We start from the raw sequence: 27,991 nt of genomic DNA on the forward strand, positions 1-27,991 counted from the left end.
GGGGCAGCACAGCCCAGCCTGGCCCATGGTGGGCAGGATCTGCTGCACGTTGGCTCCTCGGAGTGCCTGGGAGGTTGGTGGGGTGGATGCAGGTAATCACAGAAAGCAAATATTCTGGCAAGCAAAGGATGGGATTTCCATGGGGGCTTCACTAGAAATTATGTATATTTTGGCTTAATGATGTCGGCAAATGGCTGAATGCAAGAGAATTGCTGTTGGTTTGTGGGTGGCTTCCAGGCCAATGGGGACAAAGTACAGTGAATACCTTCACAACTGGTGTTTCTCGCCACTCTGGGATGACTTTTGTTAATCCAGTCTTGGAAGGACTGGGGGTGGGAGGGCTGGGGCGGGGGGCAGAGGTTAAAAGGGGAATGTAGTCCAGCTAGATTACAGTGAGATGATGGCTCCTTGCAACTCAGAGCAAGCGCTCCCATTGAAGGGATGACGGTGTGAGTGAGGGAGAGCAACCTCTGCCACCTCCTGGACCACCGCCACTGCCCGCGGCTGCCTCGTGCCTCCCACCTTGGTGGCACCCAGCTCGTAGCTGGAGTCTCTGGCAGTTTCACAGGAGCCTGAAGGAATCCGTCACTGAGTCTCACTTTGGGTTTTCTGTTGTTTTGGGGTTCTTTTTTTTTTTTTTTTTTTGGTCTTTTTTACTACCACCTTAGTTTGTGGCCTGTCTTTTTGTGGTTGGAAAGAGGAGTATCGCTAGCAAGGTGGGTTGGTCAGTTGGCCCCACGCATGATCACGTGCTTCCCTCTTCTCTGTTGAATGGGATGTGCTCGCCTGATCTCCCAGAACAGAGACTTTGAACAATTTGTTGTTTATATGATGTATTTATTTTTACTTGTGTTTCATGTCATTTTTTAAAAAAATAATAAATTGTAAGTTGGTATAACTGCCTGTTGTTTCTCTCTCTTTTTTTGGTAAAATAAATGTCAAAATTAAAAAAAGCAGTGTGGTTTGAAGTGGATTGGAGCTGGGCTGGGCATGAGCATCTCTGCAAACCCCAGGTGCCCTGCTGCCGGAGCTGGGGGCTCAGCGTGCTGCTGTGTCCCGCTGCCTCCAGCAGAATTTGGGCTCTGCTGATGCCTCTGCAGCCACCCAGGTGAGCACCCAACTGAGGCACCCTACTGCTGGCCGGGGTGCAGCGAGGGGCCGGCTGCCTCCAGAGGGGAGGGAGCCTGGGGGCACGGATGTCCTTTGCAGGGCTGGATGCTGACGGGGTGTCAGGGAACCATTTGTGAGAGCTGACTGTTTCCCTTCTCTGTCCTCTGTGCTTATTATTGCTGCTGATAACGATCATCATTAAGGGCCAGGGGAAAACAGGGAGAATAAATATTCTGCAGGGCGTAAATAGCTTTGAGTCTCAGAGACCTGGTGTGGGCTGCGTGCCCTGGTTCCGGTGTGCCCTGTGGGGCACGTGGAGAGGCAGCAGGGGCTGGCAAGGTTTGAGGTAGTCACAGCGAGGCGTTTCTGCACGGGAAGCTTGAGAGGTGTCTTGGAGCTGATGCCCACGTGCAAGTTGATGCCCTGGAGAGACCAGAAGGGAGCTGGGGGTGGCCTGGCTCCCTCTGCCCCTCACAGGGGCTGGGGGTGCCTCCGCACCCGGCCGTTCTTGCTGTCTGGGGATGAGTGCTGCCACTTCTGGTGCCAGGCTTTCTGCCGCTGCCTTTCCTGGTGCCGCAGGGCGTTGCAGTAGATATCCAGGCTGGTGCCTGGTGCCCCCAGGGCCCGCGGGAAGCCCTTGTAGCCAGGGTGTAGGTCAATCCGGGGCCGGGGGCTCTGGTGGGTCCCTCCTAGCTCGGCCCCCTTGCTCCGCTTGTATGGTGTCACCTCCATGGCCTCATGCCTGATGACACGGAGGCTGTATCGGGTGAGGGGCCGGGAGAAGGAGCGCTCCACCGCCTGGCACTCGTAGGTGCCCATGTCCTCCCTCGCCAGCTGGCGGATCAGCAGCCCTTGCTCCAGCACCGAGAAGTGACCGTTGTTCCTGACCTGGGGCAAAGGCGGAGCACCGTGGGTCAGTCCCCAGGGACCGAGCCACCCCTGCACCTTGTCCCTGCTGTTCTGTCCCCTATACCTCGCTCAGGCCCGTCTCCTCGCCGTGCTGCACCAGCCACCGGACAGTCGTCTGTGGGGACCGTGCCAGGCACTCGAGGAAGGTTGAATTCTTCTCCACTCCAAAAACCAGCTTCTCCACAGCAGCGGTCACTGTGGGGGTGGGAAGGAGAGGGGAAGGGGTGAGTACTCTGAGTGGTAACTGTGTGACAGGCAGGGAGGGAGGACAGCATGGAGCATCCAGCACATAGTAGGCTGCACAGGGTCTGCAGTGGATGGTGCTGGTGCAGCTGGTGGGCACTGGTTTCCTAGTGCTATGCCTCCTGCCCTCCTGGGCATTGCTGTCCCCCGGGCAGAGCTAGCTGCCTGCACTGGGGCTCCTCGGAGAGGCCGGGGCTGGCACTCACCCTCTGCGGTGTCCTGGCACTGGCTGAGTGGGTCGGACTTTAGCACATCCTGGCAGCGGGCACGCCTGTGGGAGAGCAGACAAGGCTGGGGGGTGGCACCTGTCCCTGGGACCCCCCCTGTGGCAGAGCAGCCAGGGAGAGGGGGGACCAGGGATGGCTGGGGCACTGGCTGGCAGGGTGACGGTAGGGGTCTGGGCTGACAGGTAAAGCCTCCAGGGCCGGCAGCTTGCCCTCCACTGCTCTGAATACCATCCCTTTGAGGGGGCACCAGCGGCTGACCCAGGCAGACGCTCACCTCTTCTCAGTGAGCAGGTGAGGGGCACAGTTCTTGCCATCCCAGGTGCAGTAGGGGTCCCTGGCCAGGCAGCAGTCGGTGCAGGTTTTGCCATAGAGTTCGCAGCGGTACAGGGAGAGCTGGAGCAGGCCGTGGGTGCTGCTCACAAACAGCTCCTGCTGCTCAGGCAAGTGGAACAACAGCAGTCAGTACCCACGGCTGGAGACCAGGGCTAGAGGGGGAGCAGAACTCCCGGCCCCGTGCTGGGGTGGGGGGCACTAGGAGACAGTGGGAGAGTGGGGCAGAGCCTGTCACCCCTCCTCGACTGCCCTGGCGGGAGCCCATTCCCTAAACGTGCAAGCCCTGGGGCCAAGGGACCCACAGAGAGGGGCTGGGGCCAGCTGCCCTCTGTGCCCTGTCCCTTGGCTGCTTTGGGAAGAAGCAGGAGGGAGGACTCACCCTCTTTGGTGATAATTTCATGTCCAGGATGGGAGAAGGCATCTGGAAAGGAAGGAGAGAGCACTGCAGCTATGTTGGTCCCTCCTGGGTGCTCCAGCCTGCCAGTGGGGCTGGACCCCGGGGCGGCAGGGTGCTGGGGCCTGGCCCTGGTCTCTGGTCCCAGCTCCACCTGCTCCACACTCCAGCCTGGGCCGGTCGGCCCTCCTCAGCCCTGCCTGCCAACTGTGCTTTCAAACCTGGGATCAGGCCACCCATTTTATTTTGGGCTCTGGTGTGCCACCCCCATCCCTAACAGGGACGGGGAGCTGGGAGATGACTTGGCTCTGGTTTCCCTGGCTCCCCTCCATGCTCTCAGCATCACCTGCCAGGTGCAGGCAGAAGCCACCAGCAGTGAGGCGAGGGATCTCCCTGATAGAGGCCAGTGACTTGCTTCAGGAGGTTGCAGGGAGGATGCCACAGAGCGAGGGGAGGCTGTGTGGTCCAAGCCTCTGTGGTCGAGCCCCGGTCTCCTGTACCTTAGTGACGCTGATCTCCTCCAGGCTGATCACCTCGGTGCCACGGCTCACCCCACCAGCCAGCCCCACCTTCAGGACTTTACCTTCATCTGTGAATGCAGCAGGAGGAGCTGTCAGGGCTGGGAGCCACCCGAGCTGGCAGGGCCCATGTGCCATTCAGGCTGCCCTGTGGTGACAGCGTCCCCAGAGTGGGGCTGAGTTCCCACCTGTGCCAAGGAAGAGCACGTCGTAGTGCCGGCTCTCCATCTCCAGCCTGTGCACCAGCAGCCGCCGCAGCCGGTAAGGCACATTGACCCTCACCAGGACGGGCTGGCGGCCCTGCGGGTACACAGGCTCCCACATCAGCTGGTGGGTGCGCATGAAGCTGATCACCTCATCGGGGAAGTCCTTGGTGGACTGCAGGAGGGGGTCGTACGTCTCACTAGGGCACTGCGTGGCAACATGGGGGGCTGCATTAGGGCCAGGGCAGCCCATCCTGCTCCCCCCTACCCTGCTCCCCAGTCCCTTACCATTCCAGGACGGGGATAGGGGACACGGCCCTTGTATTCTACCCAGCGGTAGTCGAATCCCTCCTTGTGTGCAAAGGGGCCACTGAAGGCAGCTCTCAAAGCAGCCATGGAGTAGACACAGACAGCAGAACCGCTGAAGACACCACTGCGGGAGGAGCACGGGGCTGTCAGTGTCCCTGCTGCTCCACCGGGAACAGGAACATGCACACCTGCACCCAGCTGGGATTCATGCACGGCACCCAGGGGGTGACAGGAATCCCTTTGGCACAGCCAGCCTAGCCTGGGGGACCGCTGGCTGTACTGATGACAGATGCGGTGGTTTGGCAGATTGGCTGGTGAACCAGCAGCAGGGGAAGCAGTGAAACCGGCAGTGGCCCTTCCTCTGCCAGCTGGGTGCTGGTCCTGCCCTTGTCCCCCTTGGGCAGCCCTGGTGAGGGGCTGGTAGGGCTGGACTGCCCCACGCAGGGGCCAGCCAGAGCCCTGCTCACCTGGAGACTGTGAAGAGGCCAAAGACAAGTGGGTTCTGCGGATCCCGGGTGCGCAGGAGGAAAACATCCTCTGCAGAGAGAGGGGTGGAGGTGAGGCACCCAGGAGCTGGAGCACCAGTCTGGGAGATGCAGGTGGGCATCCTCGATGCTGTGCCCACCTCCCTGGGGCACACTGGGAGGAGCAGCCGGGGCGGAGCAGTGCTGAACCAGGCTGCAGAGCGGGCTGTGCACTCACCAAGCTGGTCAAAGTGGGTCTCAGTGCCCTGGGGCCCAGGGATGGAGCACACCAGGCGGGCCTTGAGGAACGTGCTCCAGCGGTTGATGAGGCTGCGCTTCCCTCCTACGTCGTTCTGGCAGGCACCAAGAGCCAGGCTTAGTCCAGGCTCTCCGAGCCTCCCCCACCACCATGCACTCCTCCATCCCCACAGCAGGACACCCCCAGCCCCGAGTCCTCTGCTCTGTGGTAGGTGTGTGGTGACACCCTCACATCCTGCTGCTGGCCCCTGCTTTGGGTGCCCCTTGGCCCAGAGGAGGTAAAAGCCCACCTGGTGGGACACCTGGGCCATGGCATGCTGCTCTTTGGTGACTGACCTTGCAGACCCGGGCCACCCTGGCATGGATGTGCCGCCTGTCCCACTGCCCAGCTTCCATGGTTGTCTCGCGGAAGAAGATGTAGACCTTGTCATCGTGCGGGTTGTAGGTATCAGGGATAGCGTAGGCACCGATGAATGCAGGTTCTGCAGGGGCAAGGAGCAGCACAACTGGCACTTTGCCCTGATCTGACCCCGTTGTACTGCCCTTGGAAGCCCTTGGGAGCAGTGTGAGACGCTGTGTACTCAGGGCGCCCCATGGACACCCTGCTACTGGGAAGGCAGAGCCCCGTTCCCGGTGCTCAGGCTGCAGAGTGTGCTGGCACATGGGTCCCACCAGAGCAACCATCAGTGTTTCCCCTCCGGAGAGGGGAAGGGGCCAGACTGCTGAGCTCCGCCCCAGCACTGGCCCCAGCCTCTCCCCAGCAGTCAGGAGAGCCCCCCATGCCCCACAGGTTCCCCCAGTCCTACCGTGTAGCCAGTGGTCCTGGTTCTGCTCTGTCCGGATGTAGCTCTGCTCAGCCCCATGGACCCATGTCCGGAAGAAGGCAGCACTGCTGCCCATAAAGTCACTGGAGGTCCCTGAATACAGTTCCCCATCTGCGGGGACAGAGGGGGCATGTGTGGGTTGGGGATTGCACTGCTGGAGGCACAGCCTGGCTGGGAGCCTCCCCCAGACTTGCGACCCAGCACAGCTTCTAGTCCCCAACCCACACAGACCTTCTACAGCACTGGTACAAGGTGGGCAGGCTGGTTACACCTCACACCCCCATGTGCGTGCCGCTCAATCTACACCCTGCATTCGTGATTCTGTGCAGGAACTGCGAGGTTGGAGTGAGCCAGGGCAGGACTGGGCTCTGCAGGATGGCTTCTCTCACTCGCACCCGCTCAGGCACCAGCCCAGCTCTGCAGCCACGCACAGCAGAGCAGGGTGCAGGCACCGCTGCCAGTGCCTCCCAGCACAGACCATTCCCAGTGCTCCCACCTTCCAGCATCACCTCTGCTCCCCTCTCCCTCTTACCAACAAGGAGTCCCGTGAAGGGTTCATGGGGGCTGTATGGGCACCGTCCTCGCCCCGATTCCAAGGAGTGTGTCACCAACCGCATGGGGGGAGCCCCGGGACCCTGTCACAGCCAAAGGGGAGATGTCAGCCCAGGGGGAGGATGGAAACAAGCTGGGCATGTGAAGAGTGGGAAGGAGGCTGGTGTGCTTGGCTCTGCAACATGTGGGTCCCTCAAGGGAGCTGCCAGGACCGGGTCCTGTTCCCACAGGGCACCCTGGCACTGCCAAGCCAGGACTGCTTCTCATCACATGCACCAAGGGCATGCAGGCGACTGTGCCATGCTGGCCAGACACCCTCTCCCTGCCACTCGCTGGGGAAGAGGATGGGGACATGTTGGGGGTCTCTTGCCACCTTCTGCAATGGGGACGTGTCTGGCCAAAGTGTCCCTCACCTTGCCCCTGGCTCCCAGCTGGATGAAGGCACAGACGGGCTGGTAGGAGCCAGTCCCACAGGCGAACACGTGAGTCCTGTTGAAGGGCTGGAGGAGGCGGATGAAGTTGGCACACTCCGTCTGCTCAAGAAGAGATGTTTGTTAGTGGTCTAAGCCCAGGTCTGGGCATTCGTGCCCAGCCTCATGGCATGTCTACTCGGGATGCAGGAGCCCAGCCAGATCCTCCCTTGGCTGCCAGTAAGCTGAGCTTAACTCCAGCTGGCTCAACACCCTCATCTCAGGCAGACCCCACACTCCCTTTCAGGGTGATGTGGGTGTTTAATATCCATGGCAAACCACAAAAAGCCATGAGCCGGGGGCTGCCAGCCCTGCTTACCTCCACGTTCTTCCCTGCCAGCTGGCAATGCTCAACCTGCTCCCTGGAGGCTGGCCAGAAAATCTGCAACACAGAGACCCCCACCAATGCAGCCCCTGCTTTCCTTCACCGGCCAGGGTCGACTGGCTTCCACAGCCACCAGTGGGAATGGGCTCTGCCAAAAGCTGCTGCCAGGCACATGGTGAGGACATGGAGCTGCTCTTCAATGGGTCTGACACCCCTTGGGTCCTCCAAGGGCCTGGCCAAGCTCAGCGGGCAGCCTGCCAAATAGGCTGAGAGTGAATCTGGCGTGGGGACAGAGCCTGGGTGGGCCACGGCACACCCAGTCAGTGGGCAGGCTCTCCTGGATCCCGGCCCATGGGAACGCCAGGCTGCAGCGCCTTAATGTGCTTTCCTTTTGTTGGGCTTGAGCTGCACACCCTGCCAGCAGGATGTCTTGGGATGACATTAGAGGACTCACTGCTGGAGTTGTAGCTCTTGCAGCAGCAGCAGGGACTAGGTGTGATAGCAGGGCTCTGGGCACTGCCCTTCCACTCATGCTCTGTGTCCACCCAAGTCTCCTCTCCTGGCCAAGACGCCCTGTCCCTCCCCGGCGTTGGCCTGTCCCAGAGGGGCTCAACAGTGCCAGGGATGGGTTGACCCCACTGATTGAGACATCCTGGTGTAAATGTGTCCCTGGTGACATTAGAGCAGCCCAGCTTGGAGCACATCCACCTCCACGCCCCGGCACTGGAACGAGGAGCAGCTCCCAGGGAGGAAGAGACCAGCCTGGTCAGGGTCATGCTCACACCCTCCTACCAGCACTGACCTTCTCAGGCTCTCTGCTGGGATGGTCCAGGTGGAGCAGGAAGATGTGGTTTTTTGCTCCCACCATGAGCCAGGCCCTGTCTTCATCCACCAAAAGGGCTTGGAAATCCAGGCCATCCCCTGAGGCCAGCAACAGGCGAGAGCTGTTGGATTTCAGCAGATCTGAGGAGCACAAGGTGGGAGAAAGAGATACCCATCCATGAGTGGCACAGCAAGCAGCCAGAGGTCCCGTGCTCCCACTCTCCATGACAGCTCTGACTATCCTCACCTTCCCCAAGGGAATGCAACTTTCCTGCCATTGCCTTAGCAGACAAACACCAGCTTTGGTGTCCCAAAGCTCATCATGAAGCCTCCACTCATGAGAATACCTGGAGGAAACAGTGAATTACCCCTACAAAGAGGAAAGCTGTCCTGACCTTGCTCTAGGCTGGGCTGATTTGCAGGCTGTGGGGCAGGACAGTGGTCCAGCCTGAGGAGCCCAGGTTGCTCACCTTCCAGCCTGCCTTTCAGAGGAGCTCTTGGAGTCCCAAAGCCACTGCACCCCATAATCATGAGGAGAAAGCTGACAACAGAGGTGACTGTAACTCCCTGTAACTCACTGTAACTCCCATCAATATTTCCCTGGGCTTCAGATCAAAAGACTTTGCATAAAAAAGGTTTTGGCTATTTGCTGGGGCAAAGCATCCCTCCAAGGTTATGCTGTATGGAAACACAGCTGCCACAGCCCAGTCTGGCCACCTCCTCTGCCCCCAGCAAGCCTTTCAGTCTGTGAAGCGTCTGTTGGCTGATGGGCTTTACCCCATGCACAGGGATGGGCAGGCAGATGGGTGCACCGGGACAGACAGACAGATGGATGGCCTGTCCCTGGCCTAAGGAGCTTGTAAGGGAAGTCCCCAGCTGGGTCCTGGGTGCCACTCTGACCCTGCATCCACCACCCCACATTTCCCCCACTATATCCTGAGACACAGCCTTAACCCAGCATTAGAGTGACTCAGGAAAAGGGTTTTCAAGAGCATTCCTTCGGCACTGCTGGAGGGAAGAGCCACCTTGCTGAGGGTGAAAGTGTGCCACGGACATGTGCTCTGTGGGGAGTGGAGACAGGGCAGTGGGAAGGGCTCTGTTGCTCAGGCTGTAGCTCCTCCTGTGCAGAAGCCTGGGGGAGGCTAGCATGGCCCCTTCAGCACAGTTGCAGACATGTGGGTGTGTGAGAGGGACAATAAGCTCTTGTGTCTTGGTTAACCACTCCTGAAACAACATCCTGCAGGCCCGCATCGGTCTGTGACGTGCAGCACCAGGTTTTGGGCTGGCTGCCGGGGTGAGCATCCCCAGCATGGCAGGAGCGGCTGCTGCTCCGGACACGGAGCTGCAGCAGATGCCATCCCAGTGAGCACTGGCTCCCAGGGATCGAGGCAGGGGAGACAGGCACCAAGGTGGGCCTTAGAGCTTCCAGAAACCATAACATATCACTTTCCACTTCAGAAGTGGCGGGATCCAGCTAGGAAGAGGCTGAAGGCTGGCAACGCTGTCAAGGCTGCTCTTGGTTTTGGTGCTGTGCAGGGAAAGGTGCAAAAATAGGGCCATGGGATGGGGAGATGGAAATGGGCTGCTGCTGGATGGGGACTGGAGGGAGGTGGAGTGCAGTGGGAAACCTGGGGTGATCTGTAAGACCCAGGCTGAGAATTTACCCAAAATCATGTGGATTGAGGCGACAGTTCAGGAACTGAGGGAGGGAAGCCGTCAGGGGGAACCGGTGGCTAGGAGCATGGGCAGACGTGTGGCCCGGGCGCAGGTGGCGTGTACGTGGGCATGGGCACAGCTCCATTCAAAGGGGACCGGCTGACCCAGGAGGTTGCGTCTCTCTTCCTTCCATCCCGTTTCCAGGGCAGAGGGGAAGCGGGGCCAGTGCTTGCGAGCTGGAAACGCCACTGACGTCATTTGTCCCTGTGGGGGGAAGGACCTGCTGGGCCCCAGACCATCAGGCAGGGGTCCCTGGCCGGATCCACACTGCTGCAGCCAGGACGGCTCCCAGCTAGCGCTTCCTTCTCCCCTTCCTCCAGGGTCAATGCTCCAGTTACTGCAGGACACAAATCCACCTCTGCCAGGCTCCCAGACATGTCAGGGAGCTCCTGGCCCTCCTCCTGATCCCACAAAAATTGTGCACAGCCCACTTCACTCCCCCTTACCCTCGGGTGTCCAAGGGCTCCCCTCTGGATGCTGTGGATATGGGGGGAGCAGATTTCCAAGCCATTTCCCACCAACTGAACAGGATTAACAGCTGAATTCCTGTCCCTGCCTGCAGGCCACTGTCACTGCTGAGTCCCCAGTGAGATGCATCGCCCTCCCTCCTGTGCCTGCCAATGTTCCTGGCAGCTGCCCTATCCAGGCCAAAATGTCAGGCAGGGTACTGGGGAGTCAGGTTGGGGTGGAAGGGAAGGTTAAATGTTGATCTGGTACATGGGCGTAATTAAGTGGATTGGGGATAAGGCTGGTCCCCAGGAATGTCACCCACTGGTCACCCTCTGACCTGCCCTGGCCCCATCCAAGGACAAGGTCAGGAAGGATGATGGAGGAGCCCTCCCTGCTGCTGTGAGAGTATGTAGGAGGACCCAGGAAGGATTCACTGCCCTGCACTTGCACCATGAGACTTATGGAAGGTTTAATGTCCATGAGGGTCTGACCCTGATGGTCTCTGTGGCACGGTTCTGCTCCCTCACCAAGCACACAGCAAGTGCTGTGGATCCAGATCCTGTACACAGGAAGCTGCTGCACATACACCAGCCTCTTCTTGCCCGCAGTCAAGCTACAAACACAAGGCATTTGATCCCAACCCCGACCCCCGGGAGAGGGAACCGGGCAGTCTCTGCAGCATCTGTGCTGTGGCTAAACTGATGGGTGAGCCCGGAGAAACATCCTCTCCTTTGTGTTCACTATCTCCCAAGGCCACGGTGTTTTTTCTTTATTGTTGGGACCACTGTAACCGCCTTGTCCCATCCATCATCTCCGCCCGCCCCTTAGCTACAGCATCCTCAGTGCAAGGTGACCCTGGGCTTCCTGGGGTCACAGCCCGGCTGTGCCGGAGGGCTGTCCTCTCCCCTTCCCCCAGCCCTCAGACAGGTCAGACCATGGAGAAGATCGCTGAAGCCCAGGGGAAACTTGGCATTAAATCAGGCTCCAGCCCCTCACTGCTGTTGGCTGATAAGAGACGTGCCAGTGCAGCTCTTGGTGCTGATAACCAGAGACCCACCAGCCTCCTGTACTCCTGAGCACTTGCTGCATGGTGATGGCTTCTGGGTCCTGCCCAGCTGGGCTGGCTGCAGATCAGATGCTGGCAGAAGACCCATTTGCCAACTCCTAGCTGTGCCTGCCCTGGATTATTACAGTAAGAGGAGCTGGGAGGCTTCCTGTGGTTTCGGTGCATAGCTGCACTGCTCTACAGCCTCAGAAAACAGAGGCTCAGCCCTGGGCAATGTCAGGGCTGACCCAACCTGACCCATCTTACCCAGAGCCTGCCCCCTGCATGGCCCTGGTTGCTGGTGTGCTATTATAAACCTTCTCCTCACCTCCTCAGCAGGGTGGGAGCCACTGCTGTTGTTCTTGGCCCTGTGCCCTGCGCCCCATCCTTCCTTTGCTCTCCCAGCCTTCGGTGCTGTCATTTCCTTCTTGCAAAGCCTGCTTGAATCTTCTCCCCCCACCCCACCAAGGGCTCTGCCTGCCACCCCCATGCTGGGATCTGAGGGCAAGGCTGATCCTGTAGACAGACTCTCAAAGGCCTCCTTTTATTTTTTTTTTTTCTAGAGGCTTTTAAACCTAAACTTCTCAAGGCATTGTGTCCTTGAACCTGTCCCATGCTGTCCGTGAGTCACATCCCCTGCCATTGTTAGCATTGTCCTTGAGCCCTCCTGATGCTGGGAGCTTCCTATGCTGCCTCTGCCCAAGACTTGAGGGCTTTTGGCATGTCTGGCCCCAGCACACTGTGGGGCTTTGAAGTCAGCAGTCCCTCTGCACCCCCGCTGCCCCAGCAGCCCTGCTCTGCCTCCTCCAGCTCCAAGGCAAGGCAGACCCTGCCCTGTGTTTCCGAGCTGAGCTATCAGCAATGTCATCTCCCTGTCTGGCATCCCTGGGAGGTCCAACCCTCTCCAGCCACAAACTGGGGGCATCTTCCACCTTGCTGGCTGTCCCTGCCCAGAGAGTAGCTTCTCAGGGTGATGGATCAGGCCAAGAGGGTGGCCACAGAGCTTTGATGGCCCCACGCACTGCCACCTGACAGGTGTGGAGAAAGGCTGGTGGAGCACTGCTGACTGACACGTCCAGTGCACCTCAGGGGATGTCCTGTCTGTCCTTCAAAGCAACTTGCTCTTTCTCACATAGGTGAAGCTGAAAGCAGGTAAATTGGCCAAATCCATGCTGCAGGTCCATGGCAGGCTCTAACCACCCACGTCATTCCCCTGCAGAGACCCTTTCCCTACAGACTCCCTTCTTGCACTCCTCTGCCGGGCTGTGTACTGTGCTACCTGTCAGTCTGCTTTTGTTGCACCTTCAGCTCACCAAAAGCAGGCCCCCCTTTGCATCAGGCACAAGAGCAAACTGTGCTTCCCCTGAAGAGCTCATAATCTAAACAGACAAGACAGATGCAGGGGGGAAGGGTAAAGTGCAGCAGGGAACTGATCTGCACAGTGGATCAGTCTCTCCTCAGCAGGAAAGGAGGGGTAAGGGCAGAGGGGCTGAGCTGGGGCAGGACTGTGCTAGTGAGAGGCAGGAGAAGAGGCTCAGTGTCCTCTCTGCTCTGTGAGCATGAAGAGAGTGGACACTGCCCTGGGGCTGCCCAGGTCAGCTCCAGCCCAGGACACACCGTAAGATGCCCAGAGTGAGTCTGAGCAGGAAACATCCCTTCTGGTCCCGGTGTTGTGCTGGACCAGGGCAGGACATTCCCTGCTCAGCTGCCTTCTCTGATGCAGCAGCGCCAGTGCAGCATCCTCAGGGGCTATGCTTGGAACTGCATCCGGGAAACATCTCGAGGACTCAACATGTGGTGATGTTGCAGCCACAACTGTGGGGCTCCTGCCTGCCTCCCTGAGTCCTGGCTGCCCCCTTGGCTCCCTGCCTGCAGGATGCTTTCCCATCCCAAGCAAGGTGCAGACCCCAAGGAACTTCACCCTTACCTTTGTAGGCGAGGCGAAGGCGCGGGGCATGCTGCTTCCATGCCTTGCTGCTGCCCAGCTGCTGCAGGAGGAGGCAGAGGAGGAGCGCGCTGAGGGGCAGCCTGCAGCCGGGGGCAGCACGCATTCTGGAGCTCAGCGTGGGGAGCGGGCAGCTCGCCCTCACAGCACCATGGTCCAGCACCGAGATGCCACCTCCACTGCCAACTGCAAGGAGAAAAGGGGTAAGGTTGCAGTGCAGAGGGCTGTGTGAGGGTCGAGACCCCCGTCTCACTGGCTGGGAGGGTGTTCAAGGGACAGCGAGTGACAGCCTGGCAGGTCTGCAAGCAGCTTGTCAGCCAGAATACATCAGGCCACCTGCCTGGCAGAGAGGAACTACCAAGAGCAAGTGGCCAGCCCCCTGCACACTCACCGCTGCAAAATGAGCTGGGGCTGCTGTGCAGCTTGCTGTGGGGGGAGGTCACAGCCACAGTGAGCTTGGCGTGCTGGGCCAGGGCGGCGAGGCACAGGCTGGGGACCCTGCAGCGCCCGCTGCAAGAGTCTCATCAGCGTTTATCTGAGCAGAGCACCTGCAGTGTGCCAGGGATTGGGCCCACCCTCCCCAGGGAGTGTGGGCTTGGCGGGAGGCAAGGCTTGTCTTGAGAAGCTCCCGCAGCCTGAACTGGCCAGGCTGGGAGGGAAAGCAACAGCCCAAGGTGGCCGGTGTCTTGCTGGCTGGCCTGTCCTCACAGTCTCAGCAGTCACCAATGGTTCTGGTGGGGTGAGGAAGATTTCTGAATATCTCCATTGCCGTGAGCCATGCTGCTCCGCACTGGGACACCCTGCACCCCCTATCTCTGGGAGCTGGCAGAGCAGCTGGTGCTCACAGGACCAGTTTGGGTGCTGGGAAAGGCAGCTGCGGCTGGGAGACCTGCTCACCAGCTGCCCCAACTGCCACCTGGGAGCTCCAGCATGTTTCATGTCCAGGGACTTCTGAAGACCAACTATTACAGCATGCCAAGGGGAGGTGTGCGGTGTGAAGCCAGTGTGCCCACAGCATGTGGTACTCTGGAGTGCTTAGGTTTGAGCACCCTGGAGGTGACTGACATGAGGGAAGAGGCAAGAAGGGCTTGGGGATTAGTATACCGTCCAACAGGCTCTCAGAGTTTTGGCATACTCTGCTAAATACCTGCTCAGACCCTAGTGCTTGTCCAGAGCCTGAGGAGGGGCCCCTAATATTCATCTTACCGCAGCTTGGGGTTAAATTGTGTCTCTCTTACTCAAGGGGGAATGAATGTTTTGAAATGCTCTCCATAAATGCTGCTTTTGTGATCCCTTCAGCATCAGCTGTGGCTCTGTGTGTACATGATACATCACTCTGGCCGGTAGCTCTGCAAATTGCCTGCTCACCACAGACCTCTGCGAGGCCACCAGCATCCGCTGGCCCTGGGACGCTGCAGGCTGGAAGGACTCTCTTACATTTACACCCCATCAGACACATACAGGGTTTCACAGCCTCATCCGTCAGCTCCCACACCTCCCGCGGGGAGTGGGGCTGGCCTGCCAGCTCTCAGCAATTAATTCAGGCAATTTAGATGCTTTTTCCCCACTTATAAATGTCCCAGTCCCTAAATGGCAGCTCTGACTAACTCCCCCTCTTGCTGCATATAAATTCTTCCAGGACCATGGCTGAAAGATTTAAAATGAGCTTTTTGGCTCATTCCTGGCCAGGGGCTCTTGGCGCAAGGAGCAGGGGATTTCTGCCGTCCCAGCAAAGGCTGTAGGAGGGATGGTACAGCCAAGTCTGCCCAACTGCCTTGGTGTCTGCCTTCCACAAGAAGGAGCACTTGGCTCTGCTTAGGGAGAAGGTTTCGGGCTTGCAGAGTTGGGGTTTCTTTCCCTCCTGGCAGACAGGGAGCAGGCAGCAGCCCGTGGCCAGGCTGGGGTGCAGCCCCTCGGCACAGCTCCTCTCCTGCCCATTCCCTGCCTTCGCTGCTGCCTTGCTCTGGCCAGCATAACCTGCTGTGCTCTGGAGCCTCCCACCATTCCAGAAGACCTGGATGTGACCTCAGGGTGGAGGTTGTGTTGTTTTCTGTCTCTTTGGTTTGGAGCTGCTTTCTCAATTCATCTACCCTTTTCCTGGTCAGACTTTTCAACAGGCCAACCACTGCCTCGGGAAAAAAAGCACCACACAAACATGATGGGTTTATCTAGGTTTAAACTGATCATTGCTTGACATACTGCTTGTAGAGGAGGGGTTCCCAGGTAGGAACACCATCAAACACCCAGGGGACCTGCTAACAAGCAGCGCTGCCTTCACTTCCCCCACAGCCACCTTCCCACAAGGCGCAGATGCCGAGCAGCTTTCCTGTGCTGGGGATGCTTCAGCAATTTCAGATCTTCCCCACACTCAGCTGCCTGCAGCGGTCTCCCAGACCCATCCTGCTGATGCATGGCCATGCCCTGAGCGAGCACTGCCATCCTGGGAGTCATCTCAAGGACATGCCTGACATTTGACAGAGATTTGGTTTTTTTCCTTGCCAATGTGCTTTTGGTTGCTGGAGGACATGGGAAAATGCTGGCCTCTAATTGCAGCTTTCTCTAAATGGAGCAGGGCCTGTGCTAGGCTTAGGTTTGGGCTAAGCCAACCCTGGGAGGAATTTTTCGTGACCCAGAGCTCCAGGGGATGCCAGGGTGTGTCGGGATTCTGTGGATGGCAGGCAGGACACCGCTCCTGCCTCCAGACATGCTCATGCATGGCCATGGGCTGAGTTTTAGGGATGCTTCGCATGCCTGCAGCAGGGGTGGAGGGGCAGCAGGGGCCAGGGCAGGCATGCACGCTCCCAGAATTTCGTCTCCTCACCCTGCAGATGCCAAAGGCAGGTTTGATGGTGGCAGGAGCTGCAGCCACACACAAGAACCCAGAGCCCTGACAGATTTGGGTGCAGGGTCAGAAGAGGTAAGGATTGTGCTGGAGGGGCTTGCAGTGGTCAAGGAAAGAAACAAACTGTTGAAGGATAACTTCCAGTAAGAAAGGCTTCTCCTATATGTCATTCTTTCACCAAGACTTCAGGGCTCTTCTCCGTCATGCCCAGGCAGTGCTGAGGGACTCGGCATATCCATCTCCTGATGCACAGCTAAAACCCCAGCAGCAGCCCCCCCAACCCAGCTGTGCCTGCAGTCCTTGGCATAGGGGCATCCCTTGGTGTGCCAGTCAGAGCAGGGACCCTGGGGGAAACACGCAGCAGGGTCATGTCCCCTGCCTGTAAACCTCTGTCCAAAGCTGCCTGGAGGTGAAGAGCTCAGCAGAGACAGAGTTTACTCTGAGAGGGGGAGCATGGGTGTCTAGTGGATGGAAACAAGCTGCGGATGATGAATCCAGGGTTAAATTAAACACTCCCGACAGCTTTAAATAATCAACTGTCTGGAGCTGCAACTATTTCTATCTCAGTTTGGAGAGGGAAATGCTGATGAGGGCAGGCTGCTGGGCGAGGGGACATCTGGGGGTTAAGATTTCATACTCTGGGCAGCATGGGGCATGAAGGGGAGGACCTGGGTGATTGTAGCTCTGTTTTGGGGGTTGGCAGTCACCAGGAGTGCCTTGGTGTAGGTGACATGGGTGGTGACACCACAGTGCTGGGCTGATTTTGTACCAGCAGTCCACCAGATGCCTTGATCCCAGTGTTCATCCTGTGCCCTCCCCTCCCTCCCTTTCCACCAGTCATCTGCAGAATTCCAAGTTTAAGGCTCTGGGCTGTCATCTAGAGCCACTGTTTCATGGCATAGTGGTGAATTTTTCCTTTGGAGACAAAGTCCCCTGGAAGGTCTTGCCAGAAACTGAGCATTACAGGGAAAAGACAAATCCCTCCTGTTAGAGACATGTGGGTATGGGAGGGAATCGTTTAACCGTGAAAGCACCGATTTCCTCCTGACAAAGCCTGTTTGCTGCGACGCCATGAATAGTGTAAACCAGCCCAAATTTCAGAGGGGGAAGGGCCTTGGCAGTGGATTTATCAGGCTAGGGATTATCTCCCAAGAGGAAGAACGTGCTGAACTTGATCTCTTCAGCGATCCTGCATCACTAAGAGCAGCCCCCCGGGCTGCCGCCCTGCCCAGCACAGCCTGCCGTGTGCTCCATCACTTTCACAGGCCCCGATTGTGTCCCAGCTAATCCCCACACGCCATTTGCAGCCTAGTGCCTTCTTCAGTTACACTGTGGGGCTGGCCAGGCCATGGGCAGGGGGTGATGTGCTGGCCTCAGCAGCTGGGGGACCTCAAGCGAAAGGAGCTGGGGGGAGGAGAGGGGCTGCACTCTGGTGTCAGCATTCAGCCACAGTGACCCTGCCTGCAGGGAGATGGAAACATTGGGCTAGAACTCATTGAGAAAGGGGAGAGCCTCAGGGGGCTGAGACCCCCTCCGTGGGGCTGACGCTGCCTGAGGGTCCCAAGCAGCCAAGCCCTGGCTCCCAGACCTGAGCCCCACACTCTTGAGACTGTCTTGCCTCTCTCAGCAGAAGCCCTGAGTGTGGAGGGGGCCCTCTCTGCCTGGGAGGGCAGGTAACCCTCTGACACTTTTGGGAGCCAGGAGAAAAGAGTCTTACCCAGGCAAAGAAACTGAGGGTCAAAGCCAGGCAAGGAGGTCCAGCAGACAGGACAGCTATGCCCTGCCATCAGGGAGGCTCCTTCTCTCTTATGCCTTCCCATGGCTCAGCCCCTGTGCCCGTCCCACACACACATATCTGCAGGGTAGTTGGGTGCACAATGCATGGTCTGGACTGTGCAAATGCAGGGCCACGAGTGCAGGGAATGTGCACAGCTGGAGCTGTTGGTCGTGTGCCTTGGTGTGCACCGCTGCCTGTGCATGTCCCTCTTCCTAAAGCACTGCCTGCCCCCCTTTCTGTCCACACAGGCACAGAAACCCTCTCGGCTCAGCCTGGGGCTTTGGTTGTTCCCCTCCATCCCGTGCAGGATGATGGATGCCCCAGCAGCTGCAGGGAGAGGCAGCTGTTGTCCTTCTCCAACCAGGAGGACAAAGCCACTGGGGTGGGCTCTCAGCTCCCTCCCTGCCTTCCCCCAGAGCTGCCTGGCCAGGGCAAGGACCGATGCTGGGAAAGCATGCAGTGCTGAGCTGTGTGTGGGATGGGGACAGAGGCATGGGATGTTTCTGCACCTTGACACAAGTTGGGACCACAAAAGCCAGTGCCAAAACTTGAGTGGCACTGGGGTGTCACGGTCTGCCCTGCAAAATGGCAGGCTTTCAATTAACCCCTCCGTAACACAGGTCACACATGCTCACGCAGAACCCCAGAGGTTGAGGGGGAGTCAATTTTGAAGGGTTTGAAAAGAGGAATCTTTCAATAGCAGAGCAAGGCTGAGGTTGTTCAAGCTTTGCCCGTGTTTCTCTGCCACCACACAGCAAGGCTGGCCAGCAGGCTCCCTTCCAACCGGGACATCTCCTGACAGCCTCCCACACTCCCGCCTCCCGAGATTAAAGCCTGCCATCACAGTTAGCCCCAGATCACCCTTCCTTGCCAACCACCGCTGCCAAAGCATGCCAAGCATGGCAAGTGGAGAGGAATGAGTCCTAGCTGCTGCTGGCACACTGCAGTTCCAAACCGCCAGCACCTCACGCCTGCCAGGCAGCGGGCTCCTCGCTGGCGGGTACCTGCTGATAATGGTGATGGGGCAGGGTCTGGGTGGCATCAGGGGGACTTCATTGACTGTGGTGACACTTCAGAGCATGAACGCTTTGTTCCCTTTTTTACTTCTTACTTGTGCTGATGGACAAACATTCCTGGTCCCTGAGAGCTGGCATGTCACATTAAGCACACACCAGCTGCGCCACCTTGGGCTCTGCAGCTGGTTTTCCTCCTCCCTTGTTGCACAAGGCTGTGTCCATCCTGGGTTGTGAACCTGCATGTCAGCATGGCCCCTGCCCCGGCAGAGCCCAGCTGTCTCTGCCCTCCTGTGCAAACAGGAATTTTCTCTCTGCCTGGAGCCTTGGTAGGTAGGAGCCAGGCTCAGCTCCTTATCTTTAAGCAAGGGGTAAACCTTTACATTTGGAAGGGCAAATACAGCATCTCCTCTAATGATGTTTGCCTCTCTGAAGTTTCAGTAGCTTCAGGCACGCTCCAGCTGAGAGGCATCCTTTGAAAGCAAATGGGGAATTACCAAGCCCAAGGCTGGCCAGGATTTTAATAATTGTTTATGAAGGGATAAGGAGCTGGCTTCGCTTAACATCCTGCTAATCCCTTTCTCAGGGGGCCCTTACGTTTCCCTTGCTACTGAGAGAGGTGAAGCCCCCTCTGGCTTGGCCCTTGGGTGTCAGGCTGGGAAGGTGGCCCAGCCCCCAGGCTTGTCTCCCTGCACGGTGATGGGCACTGCGATGGGTGGGTTGGACCGTGCTTTCAGGCAGCAGCTCCCGAAGAGTTTTTTGGTGTTCCTGAATGTGCTGCTGGATCCAGATAGTGCCAGTTGAGTAACCTCCACCGTTCCTGCCTCTAATTCATCCCAAGGACATGCAGCATCAGGGAGTTAGCAAGCCCAATGTGCAGAGAAAACTGTATGGAGGTGCCGTACAATTGCACCTTGCAAGTCTCTCACATAAAATGCTGCCAGAGTACAGGCAGCTTCCAGTGTCCTAGGCAGGCAGGGACTTCTTGGGACTCTGCATGCCCTCTGGCTCTGTCCTTGCCATACCAGCACCCCATTTGCCCAGCTCTGATTACACCTTTCGAGCCTGCATCCCCATCACAGGGCAGTGTGCTAGGTCCTGCTGCCTAGCCCCGGCTCAGGCAAGGGGCTGCGGGGGGCTGCCCAGACCAGGGCTCCTGGAGCAGGCAAACCATGCCAGGACACCAGCTGGCAGTGACACAGAGGCAAATTTGGAGGAAGAAGAGTGGGCTTCTCCACAGACAAAGCAGAGGGTTGGGGACGTGGGACAAGTGAGGTGCAAGTATGTCTCACCCTGGGCAGCAGCCATACAGCTCATCTCAGCCCAGCCAGGATTGACTTGGAATATTAAACTCCAGATTAATTTGGTGTGTTAAACTCTGAATTGACTTGGCATATTAACTCCCAACCTGCCTCCTAATGCAATTGAAAAGCTTAAAATTCTTTCATCTGTGGGAAGAGGCTTGCCACACTCTGATGTTGTGTTAGAGAAAAAGTACCCAAGTAAGGTAGCAAAGAGGCTCTGTGTTGCCCACTCTGCTGCCAGGCCAGCTCCCCAAAGCCTCGGGAGTCCCTAGAGGCAGTGCCTCATTCCTCAGAGACATTTATAGCATGATGCCGCCCACCAGCTGAAACCCCCCTTGTCACCTGTGCACCACATGGCCCGACATTCAATACAGCCCTTGGGACACACTCAGGGAGCTCTGCCCTGCTCAGCAGCTTTTTCGGGCCACAGACCTTCCAGGCTGAGTTTGGGTAAATCGCACATGTGCTAAAACCTGGCAGGGGCTCCAAGGCCAGGAGTCAGCGTGGACTCTATCCAGGGACAGGTTTGCTAATACTTCTTGCCCCAGGCTGGCTGAAAAACCCCTGCTGGGAAGAGGGCCTGGGTGACACCCAGGGTTTTCATACAGAGCTTGCCAGCTCTGGGTCACCAGCTCGAACCTGGGCAGGCTCAGCCATCATCAGACACCTACTGTCATGGGCTGCTGGTCCTTTAGTGGCCACTGGAAAAGAAGCGGTGGGCTTGGTCAGGGTCCTGGTGGGCATGTACCAACATCCTATACCCCAGCAGAGAGCCAAGGGCTGGAGACAGCTCCATCCCTAGGGGTGTCTCATGAGACAACCAGCTCTGGGGAGGACAGAAGCATCCCTGCTCCCTGGACAGGCAGGCTGCAGTCTTTTCCAGCACTCCCAAGCCAGAGCCTATTGCTACCTGAAGTTACCAAGGCATTTTGCAACAAACCTGCACAGTGCATTTCCTTCATTCACAGTGGGATTATTGCTTCCCACCTCCAGACCTATTGGGCAGGGATGCTCAGCACCTCTCAGAGAGCTGTTGGCTTCACTGTGTTTCCCCAGCTATAATCCCAGGGCCATTCTGGGCAGGAGTTGGCTGTGAAGCACCTGCTCTGCAGTTCAGTGACCCGGCTCATCCACTTCACTTTTGCCATCCAGTGGCACAGCCACCAGTCACACTCTCAGGGCCTCTCACTGTCCCAGGCAGGGCTGCCTGCCTCCCCCAATACTTGAAAGCTCTGCAGTGTTTTCTTTTCATCAACGGGAGCCCTGCTCTCTGTTCTCCCTGGCTTGCTGTGCTAATTGGAACAGGCTGGACAGGCGTGGGGGGCTTTGCTGGAGAAAGTATTTTAATGAGGATGGAGGGTGCCTGGACTGTTATCTGCTTCTTCTCAGAGCCTCTTGGCTGGGCTTCTCACTAATTACAGCCTGGATTGCCGGGTAAACTCTCTGGCTTGCAAGCCTTGGACCCCTGCAGAGCACCACGCTCTAGCAGCCTCCTCAACGGCCTGTCCTTTGCTCCAGCACACTGCCTGGGGAGCCAGGGGACACAGCTTTGCCTGGCAGTGAGCTACCGAGTGGCTGAGCACCCTCGCAGTCCCCACACCACAGCTCTGCTGTGACAAAGGAGTTGTGTGGAGCAAGGCTGCAGCTTCTGTACAGGGTAATTTTCCTAGGATCAGTGACAGCAGAGACACTGCGGATGGACCAGGCTGTTCACCCCAGCTGGCGCTCATTCATTCTTCCCCAGGAGACACCAGGTCAGCTCCAGGCTGAGCTGAAGATGAAGGCACATCTGTCAGGGGTTGGGGTAGGTCAGTTGTTGGTCAGCTGCCATAGCTTTTGTGCAAGGGGAATCAGGGCGACTGCTGGCAGCAGCATGCTCCAAGGTAGACAGCTCCCCTTGCTATCATCATAGAATCATAGAGTGGTTTGGGTTGGAAGGGACCTTAAAGCTCATCCAGTCCCACCCCCTGCCCTGGGCAGGGACACCTTCCACCAGCCCAGGTTGCCCAAAGCCCCGTCCAACCTCGCCTTGAACCCTTCCAGGGAGGGGGCAGCCACAGCTGCTCTGGGCAACCTGTGCCAGGGCCTCACGACCCTCACAGTAAAGAATTTCTTCCTTATATCTAATCTAAATCTCCCCTTTTTCAGTTTAAAACTGTTACCCTTCCTCCTATCTCTACACCCCCTGATAAAGAGTCCCTCCGACCTTTCCTGTAGCCCCTTTAAGTACTGGAAGGCCTCTATAAGGTCTCGCTGGAGCCTTCTCTTCTCCAGGCTGAACACCCCCAACTCTCTCAGCCTGTCCTCACAGGGGGGTGCTCCAACCCCTGAGCATCTTTGTGGCCTCCTCTGGACCTGCTTGAGCAGGTCCATGTCCTCCTTATGCTGGAGGCCCCAGAGCTGGACACAGCACTGCAGGGGGTTCTCACAAGGGTGGAGTAGAGAGGGAGAATCCCCTCCCTCACCTGCTGGCCACACTGCTCTGGATGCAGCCCAGGACACAGTTGGCTTTCTGGGCTGTGAGCACACATTGCTGGCTCAGGGTCAGTTTTCCATCCACCAGTAGCCCCAAGTCCCCCTCCTCAGGGCTGCTCTCCATCCACTCCTCACCCAGCCTGGATTTGTGCTTGGGATTGTCCTGACCCATGTGCAGGACCTTGCACTTGGCCTTGTTGAACTCCATGAGGTCCACATGGTCCCACCTCTCCAGCCTGTCCAGGTGCCTCTGGATGGCACATCCCTGCCCTCCAGCGTGTCGCCCACACCACACAGCTTGCTGTCGTCAGTGAACTTGCTGAGGGTGTGCTCAATCCCATTGTCTGTGTTGCCAACAAAGAAATGTTGCAAGCATTTAACTGGCTAGCCAAACCAGAGATAACCCAACCCACTGGATGGTCACAAGTGGAGGTACCTCCTCACAGCACAACTTCGTGTGCCAGTATCACCAGCTGGCCAGTGCAGCTCAGAAACAACCACCACTGCCTACCACGCTCAGGGTGCTGCTCCCAGGACACATCCTTCCTGTCCAACCCTATTTCATGTGAAGGCCTCCCAGCTCTCCATGTACTCATCTGCACAGCATCCTGCTGTGGAAGTCCACGATGGCTGTCATTCTGGTGTGGAGCTGAAGCACAGGTGGACTAAGGGTGACCTGCCCATGGCCAAATGGGAACCACATTGGGGTAGGGATTGACCCCAAGTGTCCCATCTTCCTCCAAACAGCAGTTCATCCTCCTACAGCACAGACCAGCTCAGCACTAAGCCTAAGCCTGACTCTAAGATCAACCATGCAGGAACAAGTGTGTAGCTCTAGCACAGAGTGGCAGAGCTGTCACCGCTGGCCTGTGTGGGAGCACACACCGTGGGAAGACCAGCTCTTCCCTCAGCAATGAACAGATTGAAACTGAAAGCCTTTTTTTTTTTTTTTTTCCACACTACAAAGTACTAAGGCCAAATTAGCTGACATCAGTGGTATCCTCCTAGAAAACAAGGAAACAAACCTGAACTCGATGGTGGGAGAAGCGGGGTAGTTCATGCACACAATAAATGGCAGCTTGCCAGCCTGTGAGACAAGAACAATAACTCCATATGGCCGTGTGCTGTGAAAGTCATTGTTTTAGGGAAACCATATTCTGGGCAGGCTCCCAAGTCAACTGGGGGTGACATCGGCAACAATTGTGCTCCGTGCCATGTCATCCCGCTGGCAGAGCTGGGCTGTGCCGGCCCAGAGCACGCATGTGGCATCCCTGCAGGTACAGCAGAGCTGGGGCTAGTTCGGGGGGTATGTGGGGTCACTGACCATGGAGATGGCAGAGCCCAAATACCCTACAGTGCCCACATTGGAGAATAAAAAAGGCTTATCTCTGCCAGAAATATGGAGTGCTCCCTCCCAGGTACCATGAAATTACTGCCATTCCTTGGCATCTAGCTACAAATGGACACTGAGATTTTATGGATGGGGTTTGGGATAATCTAGTCTTTAGGGAGACAGAATGACTTGGTCCCCTACACTGTGAGATCAGCTCTGCAACCTTACATTGGCCATTTTGCCACTCTGTGCTTCAGTTTTCCAGGGCAAAAAGAGTCAAGAGAAGGTAGAGCTGTCTTCTGTGAGCAGGAGTAGGTGGGGAGGTGATGGGTGGCTCACAGAGACCAGAGATGACCAAAGCTGGAGACCCAGTTCAGAACAGATAACACTGTTTTTGCAGTCTTTCCCACTGCAGCTTGTCCTCTGCAGGAACTTCTTGCCACCCCGAGCAGGGTGGAATGGGTGCCCCTGAGCAGACCTCCCTCCCAGAGGAGGCGTCCTCAAAGAGGGCAGGTGAGACCAGGTATGTCCCCCCATTCCCCATCCAAAAGCCATTCCCAGCTGCCCCCAGGGCCAGGGAGTTACTCAGCTGACTGGTTTTTGTGCCTTTCCTTTCAACACTAGGTTTGTAACTGCATAAGTGAGCACCTATAAAGACCTAATTACCCCGTGCTCTCCAAGCCGCCTCTTGCTGTAATCCCAGTTGGAGTGGGGATAGACCAAACTTGGAGGAAGAGGCAGCTCCAAGAGTCCAGGAGCCAAGGTTTACAATAAATCTTCATCCTTGCTGTAAACAGCCCCTGAGAGGGTGTCACAGGAGCACAGCAGAGAGTGAGGCAGCCAGAAACCCTCACCAGCGAGAACATCTGCCAGCTCTGCTGGCTCAAGGGCTTGGTTTGGCAAAGAGCATTAGCAGTGAGTCCTGCCGAGGACCCTGGGCTTGGCTCCCATTCCCTCTGCTTGAGCTCAGCACTGCTTGGCAGCCCCGCAGCCTGGCATCACCTCTTATCTCGCCAGCTGAGATGGCTCCGATGTGGCACCCCCTCTCTGGCCTCCACACACAAGCACATTGGTATTTGGGAGAACGACTTACATCCTTGGGGGTTTCCTGTTTAAATCTCGACCTAAGGAAGCGGAGCAAATGATGCATGTCTTGCATCCTTGTGGAATTCGGTGAGATTAGATTAGGGATGAATTCTTCCCATATTTCTTATAGAGCTGATATCTCTGCCCTGTCTTTCCAATTGACTTCCCCATCCCTGGCTCATAAATCACAAGGGTGTTTGTGTGTCTGTCATTTTCAATACCGTTAACTCTGCAGGAGAAACCTATATGTTAGAGCAACTCATCATGTCAAGTCGGTGACCCATCAGGACTGCCAGACCCCCCTCCCTTTGAAGGCTGTGCGAGGCCTGGCCAGGGGAAAGCTGGGACACGCTCCACTTGGCAAAGAGAAAGCTCCCTGCGGCTTGTGCACGGTCGCGTGGCCGGCGTGTGTGCGGGATAACTCCAGTTCTGTGGCCATCTCTCCTGGAGCACTTTCCTCTCTTCCCTTGGGCACATGGCTGCATCAAAAAATGCTGGTTTACAGTTTAGCAGAAATTTCATGCCAGTGCTCAGCAGCCAGATTAATGCAGTTGTTCCTTATGGGCAATGATCTACATAACTAAACGCAGTCATGACAGCAACCTGAGGCTTGGGGCTACTCCCTGCTTGTGAAATGCCTCCTGATGATTTCCAATGGACAGTGCATCCCTTGGCCAGGTTGCCCAGCTGCTATATAGGGCTGCCACATGCTTTCAGGAGCTGTAATTCATGCCAGGGGTGGTCTTATTTCAAAGATAGGAATAATTAACCCTCTTTCTCTTAAATTAAGTTTGTCAAGTGCTTTGTTATTTGTTTCTAGACATAAATAAACATTTAGACTTCTCCCTCCCACCCTCACCCTGAGTATCACAACCCTGTCACACTGAAACATCCACCCAGAGGCATGTAAAGCTCCTCACTCCTGGCCATCCATCCCCAGGATCTGCAACGCTTCTAAGCAGAAGATCGTTAGTTAAATGACTCTGGAGAGCACCCAGCATTTCTCAGGCTCTGTTTCTTTTCTGCCTCCTATATTGTACGTCCTGAGGTTTCCAAGGGCTGAGGCATTGCAGAGCAGAAGGTTGAAGAAGTACCATTTCCCTGTCCTGACAGATTTCATGCAGCCTGAGAAGGGGACAATTCCCCCCACGGACTGGGGAGGCTGTTTTTCCTCCTCAGACCAAGGCTGTCACAACCGCTTGGAGGCAAATGATTGATTTTTATTTGGGGGTGGGGGGAATCCAACAAAGCTGTCTTTGAGCAGTGGAAAAGTCCCCAGCATGGGCTAGGCATTAGTGACAATCTGCCCAATATCAGGTTTCGGGCTGTTAAACCTTAGCAGCAAAGCAGAGCGTCAGAGTCAAGGAGCTCCAGAAAAAAAACCCACCTTTTGAGACAGAGAGCTTTCATAGCAATAAAACCTCCTAGAATCAATGCTAAGGCATTAATAGATATAACCGTAAAAGATTATTACCACAAACATTTCATTATGTGCTACGGCAAACTGAGCAGCAGAATAAGCTCCTCTCTCTCTGTAGGAGCTGGGAAAAGCAACGAAGCAGGCAGCAAAAGCAGAGAAGCTTACAGCGGGTCAGACCTGGTTCAGCCGCCCGGGCTGAGCTGCTCCCAGCCGGCTCTCCCGGGCAGAGAAACAAGGCAGCCTAGTGCAGCCCGGGCTGCCAAGCTAATGAACAATTAAAACCATCTCTCGGCTACTCACCCGCCACGGAGCCTGCGGGATCTCAGCGGCGATGAGCCCGCTCTGCTGCCAGCCCAGCGGCCTCCACCAAACCCAGGCACCTGGAGGCTGCAGGCGGCAGGAGGAGCCGGGGGTGGCAGCCGGGGGCTGCCCCTTCATTCATAAAAGCAGCCCAGGCTGCGGGCAAACCCCCGTCCCGCCGCTCCCGGTGTGCTCGGCCGCATCCGCGAGCAGCAATTGCCATCTAGCGGTACCTGGGTTTGTCGGGCCGGGGGCTGCGGGAACCGCATCAAGTCATAGGAAAGTGTTCCGCTTTTCCCCCGAATATTTCATCCCTGCAGCTCAAGGCACACCTAATAGGGGTGGGATAGTACAGCAGCCCATCGGATGTCTCGGTCCTTTTGGGATTTTTTCGAGTTAATTGGGAAACCAAACTGCAGTGGGGCCCAGAGGCACACAGGCACTGTCCCACTGCTGCCTGGCAGCGGGGCTTTAGAAAGGAAAGCTCTGGTCTGCAAACAAATCAAGAGCAAAATGTTACGGAAAGGGAAATCTGGGAGGATTTTGGCTCCAACGGCTGTGCACAAGCCCAGTGCAGCGGGAGCAGACCCATACGTCCAAGGACTTGATCTATGTACTATACAATTACTCTCCAGATGAGCCCTGGGCTGATGCTGTAGCCTGAATGCCCATCAGTGGCCAGGGAGCGTGAGGTGCACGCCTGGAGCACGCTTGGTTTGGTTTCATCTGAAAGGAATCCAGCTGACCCACTCCCAGGCCTGAGCTCTCCAGAACTGCTCCAGGACGCAATCCAAAGAGTAGTAAAGTGGGAAAAGCTGGGAGATCAGTTTCAGAAGCGCACCCCTGAGCCAAATTAACATGCTGGAGCAGGCACGCCTCAGTGCTTTGGAGAAGAGGGACCTTGATGTGTAACCGCCCCACGCCCGGAGAGCTGTTGGGCCCCTCTCCTAAGCCCCAGCAATAGGAAGGACCAAGAGAGCTGTCTGAGACCCCAGCGGGGCCAGGGAGGGTGTGGGAGCCCTGGGGGCACTCACTGGCCTCAGGTGGGCCCCCCACCTGCCTGCTGCCTGCTGTGCTGGGGGCTCTATTTAAGCCCAGGCCTGGGTTCTCAGCACTTTCCCAAGATGTGCTGCAGGTCGACTGCTCTCCTGGAGGGACTTCAGGTTGATGTAGGCAGCCCTGGCTCCTGGCTGGGTGTCAGACCAGTGTTACAGGCAGTTTTGTCACCAACTTGTTGATGGGACCTGTCACTCCTGCCCTGGTCAGTGGGACTGTACCCTGGTGGGCGAGGGCACACCCTGCCCTGGGGTGACCCTGCTCTTGC

At 57.1% G+C, this 27,991-nt stretch overlaps 1 protein-coding gene across 2 annotated transcripts; it reads right to left on the minus strand.

Moving 5' to 3' along the window:
• Nucleotides 1-626: 626 nt before the first annotated feature.
• LOC113484981 (semaphorin-3D-like) lies at nucleotides 627-26,837 on the minus strand. 2 transcript variants are annotated; one of them, XM_026857729.1, is made up of 18 exons: nucleotides 26,672-26,837; nucleotides 13,100-13,303; nucleotides 7,942-8,102; nucleotides 7,134-7,196; nucleotides 6,758-6,877; nucleotides 6,325-6,427; nucleotides 5,775-5,903; nucleotides 5,305-5,450; nucleotides 4,949-5,063; nucleotides 4,714-4,783; nucleotides 4,226-4,370; nucleotides 3,923-4,145; nucleotides 3,717-3,805; nucleotides 3,202-3,243; nucleotides 2,764-2,921; nucleotides 2,469-2,533; nucleotides 2,084-2,214; nucleotides 627-1,998 (listed from the first exon to the last, which is right to left on the minus strand). In XM_026857729.1, the coding sequence occupies exons 2-18, from the start codon at nucleotides 13,221-13,223 to the stop codon at nucleotides 1,582-1,584; spliced, it is 2,301 nt and encodes a 766-aa protein (XP_026713530.1). In that variant the 5' UTR covers nucleotides 13,224-13,303; nucleotides 26,672-26,837; the 3' UTR covers nucleotides 627-1,581. The 2 variants fall into 2 exon arrangements, with proteins under 2 accessions (XP_026713530.1, XP_026713531.1); XM_026857730.1 differs by having other exon boundaries at nucleotides 26,668-26,837.
• Between the last annotated feature and the right edge of the window lie 1,154 nt (nucleotides 26,838-27,991).

The sequence above is a fragment of the Athene cunicularia genome (genome assembly GCF_003259725.1).
Source record: "Athene cunicularia isolate RWA chromosome 12 unlocalized genomic scaffold, athCun1 chr12_part1, whole genome shotgun sequence".
Lineage (NCBI taxonomy): Eukaryota > Metazoa > Chordata > Aves > Strigiformes > Strigidae > Athene > Athene cunicularia.

Bases quoted from the DNA above. Each gene is read 5' to 3' on its own strand.
- LOC113484981 (XM_026857729.1), bottom strand. From the start codon at position 13,223: ATGCGTGCTGCCCCCGGCTGCAGGCTGCCCCTCAGCGCGCTCCTCCTC. The intron at 6,878-7,133 runs GTAAGCAGGGCT...CTTCTTGAGCAG, and splicing joins TGGCAGGGAAGAACGTGGAG to ACGGAGTGTGCCAACTTCAT. The intron at 4,784-4,948 runs GTGAGTGCACAG...CTCTCTCTGCAG, and splicing joins GACCCACTTTGACCAGCTTG to AGGATGTTTTCCTCCTGCGC.